This window comes from Paramisgurnus dabryanus, chromosome 15 (assembly GCF_030506205.2).
Source record: "Paramisgurnus dabryanus chromosome 15, PD_genome_1.1, whole genome shotgun sequence".
Classification (NCBI taxonomy): domain Eukaryota; kingdom Metazoa; phylum Chordata; class Actinopteri; order Cypriniformes; family Cobitidae; genus Paramisgurnus; species Paramisgurnus dabryanus.
This window is the reverse complement of record NC_133351.1, coordinates 5,119,820-5,137,336: the sequence shown is the minus strand read 5'-3', so window position 1 is coordinate 5,137,336 and position 17,517 is coordinate 5,119,820. Positions and strand designations below refer to the sequence as shown.

Genomic DNA, 17,517 nt, shown 5'->3' with positions numbered 1-17,517 from the left:
CGCACGCAGTGGCTGCATATCGGAATTTTGTTTGATAAAATACGATTTGCCCAGTATATTTTTTAATAATGCTTTGATATAACCGTAACAACTAACGAAGTTTAATGATATCGAATTATATTTTCTACCGTTTAGATTTCATTTCTGTTCGTACATCCTCCGCCTCCAACAGATCCAAACGTCCAATCAGAAACTAATAATAATATTAATAATTTAATCATGATTATTATTATTTTTATTATTATTATTATTATATTATACGCATGAAAATAGACCGACCAATAACGTCAGATTTTGACGCACGCAGTGGCTGCAAATCAAATTTAATTTGATAAAAAAACTATTTGCCCAGTATATTTGTAATAATGCTTTATGATAAATAATAATAATAATAATAATAATTATTATTATTATAGTAACAACAACAACCGTAATAATAATAATAATTGTTCCTGCCTCTTACCCTATTTCACGTTGGCCAATCAGCTACTTCAGCGGTGACACCTCATGCGCGCGACGATCCCAAGCACCATTGCGATTTTCTATTTTCATGCGTAAGTATTGGACTCAATCTAGAATTAGATATATTAGGTCTTACTTTATCAAAAACAATCAGCTCATATCATAAAGTTGTTGCTGTTGTTGTTGGGTAATATTTTAGCGCACTGTGTGATGTCGTGACATTGAGATGGACATAATATAACCTTATTATATGTGCGCATGGTGCTATACATATCCATGGCTTGAGGCATTATTGATGACAACATGTAAACACAATCTATACTCTGTGTGTTTGTTTATGTGTAGTGTAGTTTAGTTATCAATTCTGTACCGATTTATCTTTCTCTTTTTCAACAGGTTCTTAAATTCAATGTTTCATCTAATAATTAGTAGCTGACTACAAAAGGCACTTTTAAGAGCCACGTTTGTATTGTCATTTTCCCTGTTTTCGTTTTTGTATTGTTCTCTCTCCCTATCTATTCTCCCCTCTCTTCTCTTAGTGGTGTGTTTGTCCCTGTGCACTTTTATTTGTTCTGTGCGCCATGTCAGATCCTAAGCGGAACCAACTTTTGGACGAGATCAACTGTCTTGTCAACCAGGCAGAAGACATGGATGAACTCCAAAGGCTGCATGTGGTCACCAGCATGCAACAAGAGGCATCATCCATCCAGCCTCGCATGCAACAAAAGGCATCATCCATCCAGCCTCCAACTGTGAAGTGGATTAAGAGGGACAGTGAAGGGAACATTGTTTATGGGAGGCCAAGATTCTCCAGAAAGCAAGCAGGTAAGACCTTCTTTTCATTCATGTTAATTAAGATCTCTCTAGATCTATGTTTACCTTTTGAAATGATATATAAACATGTCACTAAGTCATGGGTGTGAATTAGAAAATATATGTAAATATGGGTAAAATTCTACATACTTACTATACATACTATAAGCAAAAACAATATGCTAAAACTTTGTGTCATTATATTTGAAAGGCAGCCATGTAGGTTTTAAATTCTTAAGATGTTTTTTTCTGCTACAGCTGGTCTTAGCCACAGACAAACTGGAAAGACTGATGTTTCCCTTTCCAGTGCTCCGGAAACCAGTGTGGAAATGACTGATGACTTTTCTCACATAAACGCTGGTATGTCCTATATTGTCCCTGCACTGTAAAACAGTACGTTCATTAATAATAGGAATGTAATACACATTTCATATTTGTATGTAATACGATAGATAACACAGTTATTACAAACTTCAGAATGAATGTTGTTCAGCGATATTCTCTTTTGTTTAATAACCTGTTCTTTTTAAATACTGTTCATTGTTTTAACAGAGAATTTCCTACAAGTGCTACAGCACTCACTGGGTGAAGGTTTTGATGACCAAGAAAAACCACTGCAAGCCTCCAGTGATTGGTCAGTAAGAAAAAGTCTTGTCTCAGGGTGGTGGGAGAAAGTGAGACCCCGGTTGGTGGATAAAATGGTGGCTAAGCAGCATGTGGCAAGTCCAGTCTGCCAGAAATGTTACCTCAGTCCAGCTATGATCCACTGTTGTGAGTGTCGACCACACCCCTTCCTCTGTGCCCGTTGTGACATCAGCATCCACAAGGCTCAAGTCTTCCACAACAGGGACTCAATTACAGATGGTTTCTTTCAGCCATTGCCTCCGACATCCTGTTATGTGGAGAAGGTTCTTACCCAGTGTGGTAAGTGGTAGTTTTTGAGGGTCACATTTTCTCATTTGTTTATTCCAGTTATCACCTGGCAAACTTAAACAATAAATAAATAATTTCTGATCAGGCAATGAAGCCATGAAGAATATCTGGTCTTTTAAAGCTTACAGTAAATACATATGTTGGCCTTTATCTTCTATCCTTATAACTATTCTCATATATGTATATTTTTATCAAGTGTGTCTTGTACCCATGGAGATGCCAGGGAGAATATGTAGCTGTCCTCAGAGTTTAAGTGTCATAACTGGAAAACCCATTTCTGTGGTTACAATGAATGGTAAGGAGAACTTTGGGGATGGGCATCACTTCCGCTAAAGCCTGACCCTATGTCTACACACTATCCATATGTCATGCTTATATGTTATAATCCAGTAGATCAGCAATTTCTGAAACACACTCATCTGACATGATGTAATATGCTGTCTTGTGATGTTCCACTATCTATCATGTCTGGTCTTTGTGTTACTTCCTGTGTTCCCTTTGTCTACTTTCTGGTCTTGTGCTCCTTTATTTATACCTGCAATGTGTTCATGTTCCTGTCTCAGCCCCTTGCCTGTCCAGTTCTGTGATTATTAATCTTGTCAGTTCCTGCCTTAGCTCATTTGTTTAGTCCATAGTATTGAAAACTTAGTGTGATTTTTAACACAGTTGATGGAAACAAACACAGATATTCATATTCTTAAGCTGAGTTTTTATTCATGTGAATATCAGATCAGATGCAGTAAGTTTAATGTAAACCAAGCTAGTAATATTTCTTTTCCTTTTCCCAGGCCGATATGATCTCAACTTGCCAGAGTTGAAATGTGAGGTATGCCAAGCCACATGGAGTGCTGGCGTGGATGAGCTGGTCCATAATGACTATTGGCCCGCTACTTCTCAATTTTCCACAGTGTATGCTACAGACATCCTATTTTCCTTTGAGGAGTTGAAGATGGCAGCACCCGGGATGTCCAGCCAGGCATTTCTTAGAATGCTAGATCAACGAACTGTCCGCTTTGGCCGTGTAAGTATTTGTGGTGACAATCTTTAAGTAACTCACAATTATAGTATGAGATCAAAAGTACACATGAACATTTACACTGTTTAGGGAAAAGATGTGTAAATTCACTTGTGTAAATTCAGACCCTTTGTCACAGGTGTATAAACATCATTTGATCTGATCACAGAAATGTTCATTTGGAAACATTTCTTTGGCTAGAGACTGTAAGGTTTTCTTTCAGGTTCTTTTCTTTTGATGTTTATTTATTCATTTAAAATATATTTTAGGGGCTTTCTTGCTATTATTGGGACAGGACAGTAAAGGAGATAGGAAAGTATGGGATAAAGACAGGGGAGTGGGCACGGCGAAGGACACTCGAGACAGGATAAAAACACGGGTCCGGCCACAAATGCATTAAGCACTACGTGTCAGCACAATAATCACAGGGCCTTTGGCGCTGATCCTTTGATGTTAATTATGAGAGGTCACAAAAGTAGTACGCACATCCCAGTGTTTTTCTATTTTAGTGGATCTTATTTCAATGTTAAAGGTAAAAAAGTGTTTTATCAGTTTCTCTTTTACTGTTCTCTTTTGAAACAGACTGGAAAGATCATAGCAGACAGCTTCAGAAAAAGCTTTTTGGAGTGGGAGGCTGTCCGTTTCGAAGTGGACAAAGTCTTTCGGGAAGACCACTTTAACTGCCCAGCATGCACCCCAAACATGCTTGCGGTCTCTGTTGATGGGAACCGTAAGCACTATAGATTCAAGAGTGCAGCAAGGTACTTAAAAATATAGGGGTGGTTTCCCGGACCACGATTAGCTTAATCCAGGACTAGGCCTTAGTTTAATTAGGAAATATAACTAGTTTTAACAAACATGCCTTACTAAAAACATTACCTGTGTGCATTTTGAGGTGAAACAAAGGACACTGATGTATTTTAAGATATGTCAGTGCAAGTTGTTTTCAGTTTGGAGAGCTCTTAAAAGGGATTAAGTCTAGGACTAGTCTAATCCCTGTATGGGAAACCGCCCCATAGTGTTTAGTTTACTAAAGTTTACTTTGCTAAAAATCATAATAAAAATCATATGAATATTAAAAGGCAATATGTGTCTCTTTATTTAGATCAGAGGAACAGTCCATCTTTAATGGTGTCTTCATAGCCAAGGACGATGATGTAGAAAGATTCGTGGACTATGTCCATTCCTCGACCAACCATGTAAATTGGCAAAAACATCACTATATATACATCCAAAAAACCAACTCCTACATAGGATTTGGTTTGGACTGTTAACCATCTTCCATGTTTTAGATCTCTGGAAGAGGTGTCTGTGGGGGACAGTGGTCAGCGGCACGAGAAACATCACAGAAGTCTTCCAGCAAAGTAGATGAGGAGGGCCTAGAACTTGCCGTTTGTCGACATGGTGTTCTTCTTTGTGCCCTTAATATGTTCAGGGGGGAGGTTTTTGCTTACCCTCTGTACCTCCAGAAAAAAATGGCTTGTAAGCCAGTGAAATTCTTTGCTATGGATGTTGCGTGCAAGTATTGGCCTTACCTCAAAAGAGTGAGTGAGAAATGCCCTGAGCTTCAGGATCTGCTCTCAATGAAGCCGTTTCTTTCAGTGTTTCATGCTAAAGCCCATGACTTCAAATGCGAGGTAAGAAAATCCATGTGATTTTTTTTTTACTTCACTGTCCACGTGATTTTCTTTGTCCAAACCTAAGATTGTTGCATCTTAGATTCATTTATTTTATTTTTGAAGGTAAAATGGAGTGGGGCGTACCAGGAGGGGGCTGGTTTGACTCTTGGGGAGGAGGTGGAGCAGTGTAATGCCTTCCTTTCAAGAATTGCTGTTACCACTAAGCACATGGCAAAAGCAGGTAAGGTAACCACACTGCACTATTTTAATAAAATGATACAAGATACAGCTGCAAACTAATGCAATACTTTGCCTTTCTCATACTGCTGTTAGAAGTGTTCAAGCTGCAGTACATTTACATGTACCTGCTATAGTGCTCTATACCATTTGTGTACTTTACCATACTCACCTGCTGTCCTGCTACAGTTCTCTATTCCATTTGTGTACCTTACCATACTCACCTGCTGTCCTGCTACAGCGTTCTTTACCTCTATACCGTGTTCAGCAGGTCTGCACAGTTTTTCACCTACCTCTACTATCAAGAATAATAATTAGCTTATTTGTTTGCAGTACGCACAGACATGCTCACAGTCATGGCCATGCGCTGGAATCAGCAAAAGATGAGCAACTTGGCTTCCACACTTGCCCGCCGATATCAAAAGGTAAAGACACCAGTAACCACTTATGCATTTATTGTGTATTGTAAAATATAGTGGCATCACATATATTGTGTGTGTGTATATACACAATATATATATTTATATTTGTGTGCGTATTTTGTATTTTGCATGAAACCTGCTGTAATCATTATCAAGCAGATACCGTGGCATTATATTGACATTGTATATGCGACAAAATGTTCCACTTTTCATGGAATTGCCATATATTATAGACCCCTTCAAGGTTTGTAAACATTGAATGACTATCGGGTGCGCGCGCAGCACTGGGTCAAACTGTTCATACCATTTAGGCTTTCTAGTTTAATGTAACAGGGCTGAAAAATGATGACTTACCTGAAATGAAGTGAGCACTACAAACACAAGCCTCTTTGATCTTTTTATTGTCCCAGTCTGCACATTTAATTGCTTGCAGCCACAGATGTTGTATTTTTTTGTTTTTGAGATTCTGCAGGAATCCCGAAAAATTTAACAGCAGACCTGGTGCGATTTTCAAAGCCCACGACACAAGTAGGCATTTTTGACGATACCGAATAATAGGCAACATAATCTACTTTTCTGACCCCGACATGCGCAGTGGGAATCGCCTGTGGCGTGAACTGTGAAGGGGTCTATTGTCCCTGTACAGTATATTAAGTGAGTGCTGTATGTAGCTTCATTGTCATTTGTTGTTTGTTTTGAAGGCCACAATAGCCCTGCAAAGACAGTTGCAGAGCCTGGAGATCATGAAAACTGAAATGGCAGTCACAGATGATCAACTGCAGGGCTGGATCACTGATGTCAATGAGTGGGCAGAAGGTATAATGTTCAACTTGATATACTGCTTCCACCTTTTGAATTTCTCATCAAGCTTTTGTTTGTTGCAAATACACATAGCCTTGAACTTGTATGGTACAAAGCCTTATACTTTAGGGTAGCCACTAAGTTGCAGAAAATAATGTTTAGGTTCACTGGACCATACGCCTAAAATAAAGAAGCAAATTTCCTACTTCTCTTCCTATCAGGGACAACATCCTCAACTGATTCTGATGTTGCTGCTGTGGCCAGACGAATTGAGGAGCTGGTCACCAGTATTAAAAGGAGATCACAACGTCTTTATAAAGACAATGATGGCTGCAAGGGTCGTGCCCGGATACGCAGAAAGATCAGGGAGGAAAAGACGCTTTTAAATTCTGTGGTGGTTCAATATAACGCCATGGTTCCCAATGCAGAAAACCTGGATTTGGACACCGTTCTTTCAGATGACATCATTTGGCCATGGCAGCTTCCACACAATGGTATGTACATAAATCCATTGACGATGTGAAATAAGTCTCATAGTAGCACACAATCTTTCATTGATGTTAGACCAGATAATGTAAGAAAACATAGTATTTAAAGGTTTTCTTACATTATCTGGAATATCAAGAAATCTTAAAATAAGCTGATTTTATGTATTACAGACTCTGTAGGTCTAAGGACAAAAAGGAAGGCATTTGACATGGTAATGGCAGTAAGGAGGCTTGAGGAAGAGAAGAAGATTCTCATTACTGAGATGGAAAAACATTGGACATCTCTTTGCACCCGTGCAGACACCCTGAAAGAGATGTCATCCCAGCTTTGCAGGACCACATCAAGTATGTTACACTTGGCATGCATTATACTTACCAGTATGTTTCTAAAAGTCTGTAATAAAGTTGTTTTTATCCCTGTATATAAGGTGAGATGTGGGGCCTGAGTAAAGAAGGAATCCAAGGTCTACAGAGCTTAGCCAAGAAGAACACACAAGCCATCAACAGAATACGAAAGCACACAAAGAACTGTTATTTGCATGTTTTGACTGGAACAGAAGTAAACTTGGAAAGTGATTCAGATGAATACAATAGTGACTCTGAACTTTCAGAAGATGAAACAGAGGGTGTGTAATGACCAACTTTTATGTAACTTTAATGTTCTCCAAGTCTTTGTTAAAAGAATAGTTCACCCAAAAATAAACATTTTGTCATTATTTTCTTACTCTCATGTTGTTACAAACCTGCATAAATTTCTTTGTTCTGATGAACACCAAGAAAGATATTTTGAGAAATGTTTGTATCCAAACTGTTCGTGGTCCCCATTTAATTCCATAGTAGGATAAAGAATACTATGGAAGTAAATGGGGTACACGAATGGTTTGATTACAAATATTTCTCAAAATATCTTCCTTTGTGTTCATCAGAACAAAGAAAAATCATACAGGTTTGTAACAACATGAGAGTAAGTAAATGATTACCGAATTTTCATTTTGGGGTGAACTATCCCTTTAAAGAAATGTATAGATTGGCAAGATCATCATTGTAGCACCTGGACTTTTTATGTTAAAATTCAATTCTGTTTATCACATACAAAATCAGAGTACAAATGCTAAGTGCATTGTTGCAGTATGTCATTAAAATAAGATTTGGAATAAAAAGAGAAGAAGTTTTAGTTATGTTTTTAATATATATTTCTTGACCATGTCCATGTTGTTGTGACCAGATGGGAAGAAAGACCACTACCGTGCAGACTTGTAGCAGGAGTCTCTGCTTTTTGGATTTTATTTTGTTTTTCCATCCAAAGCCAAAAAAAATGTATGACCCTGTTAAATAAACATAATTTTTTTTTAGAATTTCAACGTAATTCAACTTATAACTTGAAAACTTATATTATGAATTGGTGTTTTCTCATGTTTTGTGTTAGTATTATGAATATCTGAAATATAATGCCTTGTGTAGTGTTGCTCTGTATAGTTTATGTAATGTGTATTATTAAATAATTCACCAATCATTAAAAAACATTTTTTGATTATCTTGATTGCTGTGTGCTGTGAATAAAACATTCCAATTAAACACATTTGACATTCTGTGGCAGCATGTCTTCTGAGAAATACTGTTTTGGGTATGCACATACCTTAACTCATTCATAACGTAATAAAACGTTCATATTTTGAGTTTACTTTATACACTGATATCATTATCCAGAAATAATCCAGTTTCATTTCACCATCTGTGGCAAGTCTGAAGCAACAGAGATCCTTGGAAATTAACAGTTTTGGTACTCAATGGCTATGAAATCTGTAATTACTCAAAACCCCCTAAAATATTCATATTTTGAGTTATCTTGATAAACTGATGATTGTAAAAATACCCAGTTTCACTTAATTGATTTTTCTGTTTGGACATTGTCATATTATATACAAATTTAAAATCCCACTATACATCCATATTTGCATTGACTTCATATGTTGATGTGTATTGTTCTGAAATACATAATTTCATTTGTTATGGCAAGTGTAAGGCCACAAAGATGCAAGGGAATACACAGATTTGGCAGCCATCTGCTGACTTCTGACAATTAAATATCATTTAAGAAACACTAAAACAATATTTTGAGTTGACTTCATGCATAAAAGTGTGATTTGCAGAATACATTTCACGACCCCACATGCTGTCAAGTCTGAGACCAAAGACGTCCTTGGAATGTACCACTGAAAGAAGCAAAGATGCTGTAGAACAGTAGTTTTCAATCCTGGTCCTAGGGAACTACTACTATTTAACAGACCTGATTCAGATCATCAGCTCGTTAGGAGAAAGATCCATGAACTGAACTGAGTGTGCAGCAGTGGGTCCCCAGGACCAGGATTGAAAACCACTGCTGTAGAAAATAGGCCTTCAACCCTGCTCCTGCATGGGGACCAGTGCTGGGCAGTAGCTTCACTACAAGTAGCGAAGCTAGTAGTTTAACTACATTTTTCAGTAGCTTGGCGGTAGCTTAGCTGCTTTCTTAATCAAATAGCTTTTCAGTAGCTAAGCTCTTTTTTTGACCAAGTAGTGAGGTAGCTTCCACACAAGCTACAATTTTCCAAACATTTCTGAAGTCGTCCTGAATTTGAGAATAAGCGCGTCATTTGAATCGACACAGGACGTCATTTGTTCCGTATTTTCGAGTTGTGCAGCCTTCATTCATACAAAACATTACCACTTGCATTCTGTGAAGACTCGTGCTCTACCTCTGACTGGGTTATGTCATCAAGCCAAGCTCATATAAAAACATGTAATAAATATTACAATTGAAACTATTAATGCTCTGGCAGGCACCTCACAGACTCTGTTCAGGCTACCTGCTGCCTGCGGGCCCACGTTGGAGACCCTTGTGTTAAGATATGTCAGGGCAAGGTGTTTTTAAATTAAGGCAGCTCAAACATGCATTTTATTCTGGGATTAGGATAAGTCCAGCAAACAGCCCCAAAAAGTGAAGTACCTAGGCCTACATTATGCTTGTATTGCCTATAATTACCAAAATGATAAATTGAAACTGAATAAATAATTATATAATAAAACATATAAAATAAAAAGTAGCTTGGATGTAGCAAGCTACTATTGATGTAGCTTAGCTTGCTACATTTGCCAGGGGGGTAGCTTCAGTGTAGTGAAGCTTCATTTAATGTGAAGTAACTGGTAGCTTAGCTCACTACATTTTCCAAGTAGCTTGCCCAGCACTGATGGGGACCCACTTTCCTGCAGACTTTTGCTCCAACCCTATTTAAACACACCTAAACCAGCTAATCAAGGTCTTCAGGGTCACTTGAAAAGTCATAAGCCAGGTGTGCTGAAGAAGGTTGGAAAGGAACTTTGCAGGACAGTGGGTCCCCAGGAGCAGGGTTGAAGACCCATGCTTGTAGAATGCTCAGCCAGATAATTGATAAAATGTCAGCATGTGGCACAGATTTTTATACAGGGGATGTTAACAAAGTTGTCTGTCTAATTTGAGACCTCTAGCTATTTGTGTGTGGCCAGGAGTCTGAGCCAAAGTAGTGCATCTTCATAACTGAGTCTGCCTATGAGTCACACTAGCCTATGATGCAATACATTAAAGATATATATGAACAGCTACCGATGCGATACGATTCACCCCTTTAGGATGCAGTGCAGTCTGATGCAATGAAAAAATATGATGCTTTGCAAGGTACACTCTTAAAACAGTTGTGTTAAAACACCACATTTTGTGTCTAGTTGAGCACAACAAATTTAATGTGTTGTCCCTAGCTAGACAAATCTGTGTTATTATTGAAATTATTTTGTGGTGTTTAAACATATCTTGTGTTGTCATTTTATTTATTTTAACACAAAATCAACACACAATGACACATATCCTGTGTTAAAATAACACAAAATGTGTTAAATTAAATAACACAAAATAATAAGTAAAAATTAACACATCCTTTCTTAGAGTGTTCAGTTTCCACACATTAGATTTGTACATGTGCGTCTGAACCATTATAAGACCACTTTAAGATTAATGATGATAGTGGAATATTGACCCACTTATTTTTTCTCTAACTTGTTAAAGCGCTGTTAGTCAAATCCATTCCATTACTAGATAGAAATTCACTAATAAATTAAACTCCGTTCCGCAGTTTAGCTAAAGCCTTGACTTTCCTGCTGCTGCTGCTTCCGTAAATCCATTCCACATCACTCATTTAGAGTCCATATAATTGAAAATCCATTTCGCGTTTTTATTATTATCTGACTTTCAAATCATGACACACTTCGTTTTCTGTGGGGTTCCAGTACGTAGCAACAGTTTAGAGAGGATAAACCAATCTTAAAATATTGGTCACTTTCTAAATAATAATCTACTAATAATTATACATACATTAACCAGTTTTTACCGATGCAGTGGGTAAAAAACGATGCATCGCGATGCAAATGCTAATTTGTATCCGATGAAGTTTTTCAACCGATGCATCGCATCGTTAACCTTTTATGCACCGGGCGAATCGGGTAATATTCCCATCCCTAAGCCAAAGATAAGAAAAAAATATTCTATAGGGCACTACAGAGTCTGTGAATGTGTCAGCTGTAATTTAAATACACACATTAATTTTGGCTAATACTTGGATGTCACATGCCAAATTTTACCTGTTTATGATGTAGGCAAGCTAGACATGTTAACCCTAGACCTAAATGTTCAAAATTTCTATATGTCAAAACCATGGTAGATTTAAATCACTTATTGTTAACAAATATTAACATGTGACACATATTTTTGTGGGGGGTAAAGAAAAAATGAAAGACAAACAGACAAATTGACAATAACATCAAGCCAATGGGTCGATCTCTGTGATGAGTAATTAGTCTACTATATGTTTTGGCCATTTTGCTCCAAGCTGTAATTATGCATGGGGACTTGTCCAAACTATATTCAGTCCCCTCTGACACCCATAGGGACTATTCATTGATATGTTAACTAAACACAGAGTTAGACAACAGAGAGAATAGCCATTTTTTGAAGTAATAAACTGTGTTTTATTAGAACCATAATCAGAAATACAATAACTTCACTTTATCTCCAACAAAGAGATGGAGACATATTTAGTGCCATTTGAAAGACAGTAAAGGCAAACAACAAATAAGAAAGAAATGTACAGCAATCAGACATACTATGAACACACATATAACATCAGCAGTGTGTGTGTTTGTTTGTTTTTGTGTGTGTGTGTGTGTGTGTGTGTGTGTGTGTGTGTGTGTGTGTGTGTGTGTATGTGTGTGTGTGTGTGTGTGTATGTGAAATTATTCTGTCCTCTGCATGCGTGTGTATTGAGCATGCATATACAGATAGCCAAACATTGTAAAGAGTTGATGAGGGTTCAATGATGACTCAGATGATTAAGTAAATGTTCTCTTTACTTGACTTTGTTAAGTGCAATCAAGTTATCCTTCTCAAACTCTGTTACATTCTTTTTGTGAAACTGCAAAATAAATACAAAATGCTTACTTTACATATAAACAAACAAAATTCACAAACTCGTTCTGCAATTTACATTAACATTACCAAGTTACAGTAGTTGTTATGGGATCACATGGTAATCCTTTGGATGTACTCTTAATGCACGTGAAACTGTTAACACGCTTTCAATATATATAAATATTAACAAGATCCCAACGCAAAGTATATAAAATAGCAAATATGAACGATAAACTTACAAGCAAAGCTTCTCCAGGACATTACACAACGAATAGAAGCAGATTGGAGGAGCATGTGCTCTCACTGCTGCACAGAACAAAAATGGCTGCTGCACTTTGCGTGCTTGAAAGTATAACAAATAAAGTTTTATCAAAAAGTAGTTTAGCTCAACTTATGACAAACAGCGCCCTCCAGAGGGGAAAAAAGGAGTAATGTTAGACATGGCATAATACTCCCCGTCTGGTATTAAGTATAATACCACTCTCAATAACTGTATTCACAAGATAATTTAAGACATAAGCAAAATAACCTCTGTAATAGGTCGTAAGAAAGTTTTAGCAGTACCACTCTTAGTGACCTTTAGTTCCAGTTTCCTGACCTTGCCATCCGAGTCAACGATAGCTTTGGTGACCAAAGCCATTGGCCATTCATTCCTTTTAACCTGATTATCTTTCAGAAGGACCAGGTCCCCTTCCTTGATGTTAGGTTTGTCGACATGCCATTTCTTACGGGGCTGAAGAGATGCAAGGTATTCTCGTCTCCACCTTTCCCAAAATATGCTGGCAAGATACTGCACCCTTTTCCACTGTTTTCGATACAGATCAGCGCCTTCAAAGGGTCCTGGGGGTGCAGATTGAGTACACACCTTTTGGGAGAGGATCATTGCTGGGGTGAGGAGAAGTGGCGACTCAGGATCGGTAGAAATGGATACGAGAGGTCTTGCATTGACAATAGCACACACTTCAGCCATTAGAGTTGACAGCATTTCGTGAGTCAGATGTGAGGAGCTGATTTGAGAGAGCATGGAGTCTAAAATCCGTCTTGAAAGTCCAATCATCCTCTCCCATGCTCCTCCCATGTGGGATGAATGAGGTGGGTTAAAGATCCACTTGCAACCTTCTTCACTGAGGTAATTTGTCACGCTTGAATCTTTGGTAGAGACCACGAGCATGTTCAGCTCTTTGCATGCTCCTGTGAAATTAGTTCCACAATCAGATCGTATGATCTTTGCCGGGCCTCGAATGGCGAAGAACCGGCGAAGTGCATTAATGAAGCATGACGCGTCCATTGACTCTATCAGTTCAATATGGATGGCACGCACAGATAAACATGTGAAAATTACCGCCCATCTTTTACTTAAGGCATGACCTCCACGGGTGCGGCGTGCTGATACGTTCCAAGGGCCGAACACGTCTAAGCCGACATTAGTAAAGGGTGGCTCCATGCTAATGCGGTCATGTGGGAGGTCTGCCATTTTCTGTTCAGCTGTTTTACCTCTTTGTTTACGGCAAGTGATGCACTTGTGAAGAATGGCATTGATGCGTCTTTTTGCTCCGACTATCCAGAATCCTCCAGTACGGATTGCTCCTTCTGTGAATATTCGACCTTGATGATTTACTTTCTCATGGTAATGATTTGTAAGGAGGGTTGCTATGTAATCATGGCCAGGAATGATGAGAGGGTGTTTCTCACCGCTGGGAAGTGCGGACTGTTCTAGTCTGCCTCCAATTCTTAGAAATCCATCTTCTAGGACTGGGTTCAACTTCTTGAGGGAACTTTGTTTAGGAATGGCCTTTCCATTCTCCAGACAAGCAATTTCTGCTTTGTAAGCCTCTTTTTGTACGCATCTGATGATGACATTTTCAGCTTGAGTTAGTAACTCGGGTGTGCATGAACTCTCACAATAGTGCCAGCCGCGGCATGTCTTTCCATTGTCTTTGAACGACAGAGCAATGTGAACAATTGAAGCTATGGCTCTTCTTAAAGACTTCCAAGAAGAAAATCTTTTGAAGCGGTCTGAACCGAGACCAGGATTAGAGTTTAAACAGGTTGTGGCATGCGTTCGCACCTCCGTATCTGTTTCTGGATCAATGAGACTATAAGGAGCCTCTTTCACAGGAGTAGATGCTGAATGTTGCAAAAATGGTGGACCAGTGAACCAGTTTGTTTCAGTTAGACGACATGCAAGTACAGGTCTAGTAGCAACATCGGCAGGGTTTTGTGAGGTAGGAACGTACCGCCACTGCTCTGGGTGGGTACATTTTCTGATTCTTTGCACTCTGTTGCTGACGTACACATAAAATCGTCGGGTCTCATTGCAGATGTACCCCAGAACGACTTTACTGTCAGTGTAGAACAGCAGGGTGTCAGGTTTGATGCCTAGTTCTTGGATAATTTTTTCTGCTATTTCGACTGCAAGGACGGCCGCACACAGTTCGAGTCTGGGAACTGTAAGTACTGTTTGGGGGGCTAGCTTAGCCTTTCCCATGACAAACCCGACATGAGACATTCCATCATGATCTGTTACTTTCAAGTATGCGACAGCAGATATGGTCTTAACAGATGCATCTGAGAACACGTGAATCTCCTTTTTCACAGAGTGAGAAATGGACAATGGAGTATAAGTTCTAGGAATTTTGAGCTGCTCTAAGTCTTGTAATGAGCCTTTCCAGAGGTTCCATTCTGATTCCCTTTCAGCTGCAAGAGGAGCATCCCAGTCTGACTTCATGTTTGAAAGATCACGGAGTAGCAGTTTTCCTTGAATGGTGATTGGCGCAACCATGCCAAGAGGGTCAAACAAGCTATTCACAGTCGCCAGGACTCCTCTGCGTGTGAATGGCTTGTCACTGAGGTTGACATGGAATGTGAACGTATCACTCTGGAGATCCCAACTTAAGCCAAGACTGCGCTGCAAAGGGGGTGAATCAGTGTCTAGATTCAGATGTTTCAAGTCTTTAGCATAGTCGGCTGGAGGGAATGCGTGCATCACCGCAAGGCTGTTGGATGCTATTTTGTGGAGTCTTAGGTTAGAGATAGCGAGCATATCTTTGGTGGCCTTAAGCAAACTGATTGCTTCGCTGATGGAAGAAAGTGACTTAAGTCCATCGTCAACGTAAAAGTCTCTTTCGATAAAATGTCTCACGTCTGTACCAAACTCCATTTCACCGTGCAAGGCAGCACGTCTAAGACCATAAATGGCAACAGCTGGGGAAGGGCTATTGCCAAAGACATGAACTTTCATGCGATATTCTTCCATGCTTTCAGACATATCATTGTTCTTGAACCACAGAAAGCGGAGGAAATTCCTATGATCCTCTCTGACAACGAAACTGTGGAACATTTGTTCGATGTCTGCAGTGATGGCTATTGGCTCATGCCTGAATCGCAACAGGACTCCCAGTAGGCTGTTGTTGAGATCTGGGCCTGTTAGCAGCACATCGTTCAAAGATACGCCATGGAACTGCGCACTGGAGTCAAACACTACGCGAATTTGACCAGGCTTGCGTGGGTGATACACAGCAAAAGAGGGTAAGTACCAGCACTCCTCCCCTGGGTTTACAGAAGGTGCTAGCTCAGCATGATTGTTATCAAAAATCCTCTTCATAAACTCTAGAAAGTCCTCTCTCATCTCTGGTTTCTTGTGTAGTGTGCGACGGAGAGAGTTGAAACGACTCAGAGCTTGCTCTCTGTTGTTTGGAAGGCGTTGTCTAGGAAAACGAAATGGAAGGGGCGCTACCCAGCTATTAGTGTCATCCATGAACATCTCCCTGTCCATTAACTGAATGAACTGCCTATCTTCAATTGAAGGGGCAATCTTATCATCATCATTTGTTCTTTCGAAGACTGAGGTGGTTAATGGGCTGGGAGCAAACTGGGAAAGGGAAGAGACTTTAACACTTGACTGTGAATTTAATTGCTCCTTGATGTAGAATTCGTTGGGACATGGGCTAAAGCAGGATGGACGCCCGTCTTTTAGGATGTTTGTGTGGTAAACACTCACAGTTGAGGGCTTGTGAGCAACGCCTAGACAAACTTCGCCAACCACAACCCAGCCTAGGTCCAGTCTTTGAGCATATGGAGCATTTTGTGGCCCATTGCGTTGCTCTCTTACCTTGTGGACTTGGAGAATATCACGTCCGAGAAGGAGAAGTATTTGAGCATTTGGATCTAGGGGAGGGATGAGATGAGCAATAGATTTGAGATGTAGGTGTTGTTTTGCTGCTTCAGGAGTGGGTATTTCTGACCTATCTTCGGGCATGTAGTTGCACTCAATGAGCGTAGGGAGTGGGACTGAAAGACTGCCATCTAGGGGATGTGCGATGAAGTCCATAGCTCGCCTCCCAGTCATTTCTGTGACTCCAGCGCATGTACGCAGAGTGTAGGGAAATTCTGTGCTCTTGAGATTAAAGAGGTCGAAGAACTCAGACCTGGCAAGTGAACGATTACTTTGATCGTCGAGAATAGCATAGATATTCACTGATTTGTCTGGCTCTCCCTTGGGGTGAACTCTGATGAGACAGATTTTTGAACAAGATCGTGAGCTATTAGCATCCCCACAGACCTCTGTGCATTTAGAGTTAATGGAAGGGTTTGCACTTTCCTTCTCCCCGCCATGCTCTGTATTGGGTACCTTTAGCATCCATGGGGGTGGTCCAGGATGAAGAGCTGTGACATGTTTATTACTGCCACACTCTGTACACTGTATGCCAACATCACAGTCTTTGGCCACATGATCATTTGAAGAACAACATCTGTAACATATATTATGCTCCTTTAAAAACATTTTCCTTTCCTCAATGCTCTTAGCTCTGAAGGCTCTGCACCTTTTGAAGGGATGGGGTTTTCTGTGAATGGGGCATTGTCTGTTGATGTCTGGCTTTATGTTCGGTGAATCAGTAGAGATGGCTGTTTGTGCAATCTCAGTTTTGTGAGTAGAGATGAAGCTTTTCAGTGATCCACCTCTTTTCACTGGGATTTCTGGCTTTGCAGGGACATTCGAAGATAAGTGGAATGTGAAACTTGGGTCATTGCGCATGTAGGCTTCCCTGCATACAAACTCTGTGAAAAACGTGAATGGAGGAAATGTTACCTGGAACTGAAGCTTGTATTGGGACCCTTGGGACATCCACTTCTCTTGGAGGTTGAGAGGAAGTTTGCTGACAATAGGTGCCACGCCCCTCGCTGTGTCCAAGAAAGAGAGCCCGGGTAAGTAGCCTCCAAGCTTTGCTGACTCCACTTCTTTGAGCAGATCCGC

At 39.7% G+C, this 17,517-nt stretch overlaps 1 protein-coding gene across 2 annotated transcripts; it reads left to right on the top strand.

Annotated features, from left to right (window-relative positions):
- The first annotated feature begins 448 nt into the window (after nucleotides 1-448).
- On the top strand, nucleotides 449-7,555 carry LOC135733546 (uncharacterized). Of its 2 annotated transcripts, XM_065252272.1 has the most exons (15): nucleotides 482-554; nucleotides 859-1,287; nucleotides 1,534-1,635; nucleotides 1,828-2,199; nucleotides 2,405-2,503; nucleotides 2,997-3,229; nucleotides 3,806-3,984; nucleotides 4,329-4,422; nucleotides 4,516-4,860; nucleotides 4,966-5,083; nucleotides 5,413-5,504; nucleotides 6,203-6,317; nucleotides 6,524-6,796; nucleotides 6,962-7,135; nucleotides 7,219-7,555. In XM_065252272.1, the coding sequence occupies exons 2-15, from the start codon at nucleotides 1,044-1,046 to the stop codon at nucleotides 7,422-7,424; spliced, it is 2,646 nt and encodes an 881-aa protein (XP_065108344.1). In that variant the 5' UTR covers nucleotides 482-554; nucleotides 859-1,043; the 3' UTR covers nucleotides 7,425-7,555. The 2 variants fall into 2 exon arrangements, with proteins under 2 accessions (XP_065108343.1, XP_065108344.1); XM_065252271.1 differs by having other exon boundaries at nucleotides 449-1,287.
- Nucleotides 7,556-17,517: the final 9,962 nt, after the last annotated feature.

Coding starts and splice junctions, on each gene's coding strand:
- LOC135733546 (XM_065252271.1), top strand. CDS start 1,044: ATGTCAGATCCTAAGCGGAACCAACTTTTGGACGAGATCAACTGTCTT. Junction 1,636..1,827: donor CTTTTCTCACATAAACGCTG/GTATGTCCTATA, acceptor TTGTTTTAACAG/AGAATTTCCTACAAGTGCTA. Junction 7,136..7,218: donor GCTTTGCAGGACCACATCAA/GTATGTTACACT, acceptor CCTGTATATAAG/GTGAGATGTGGGGCCTGAGT.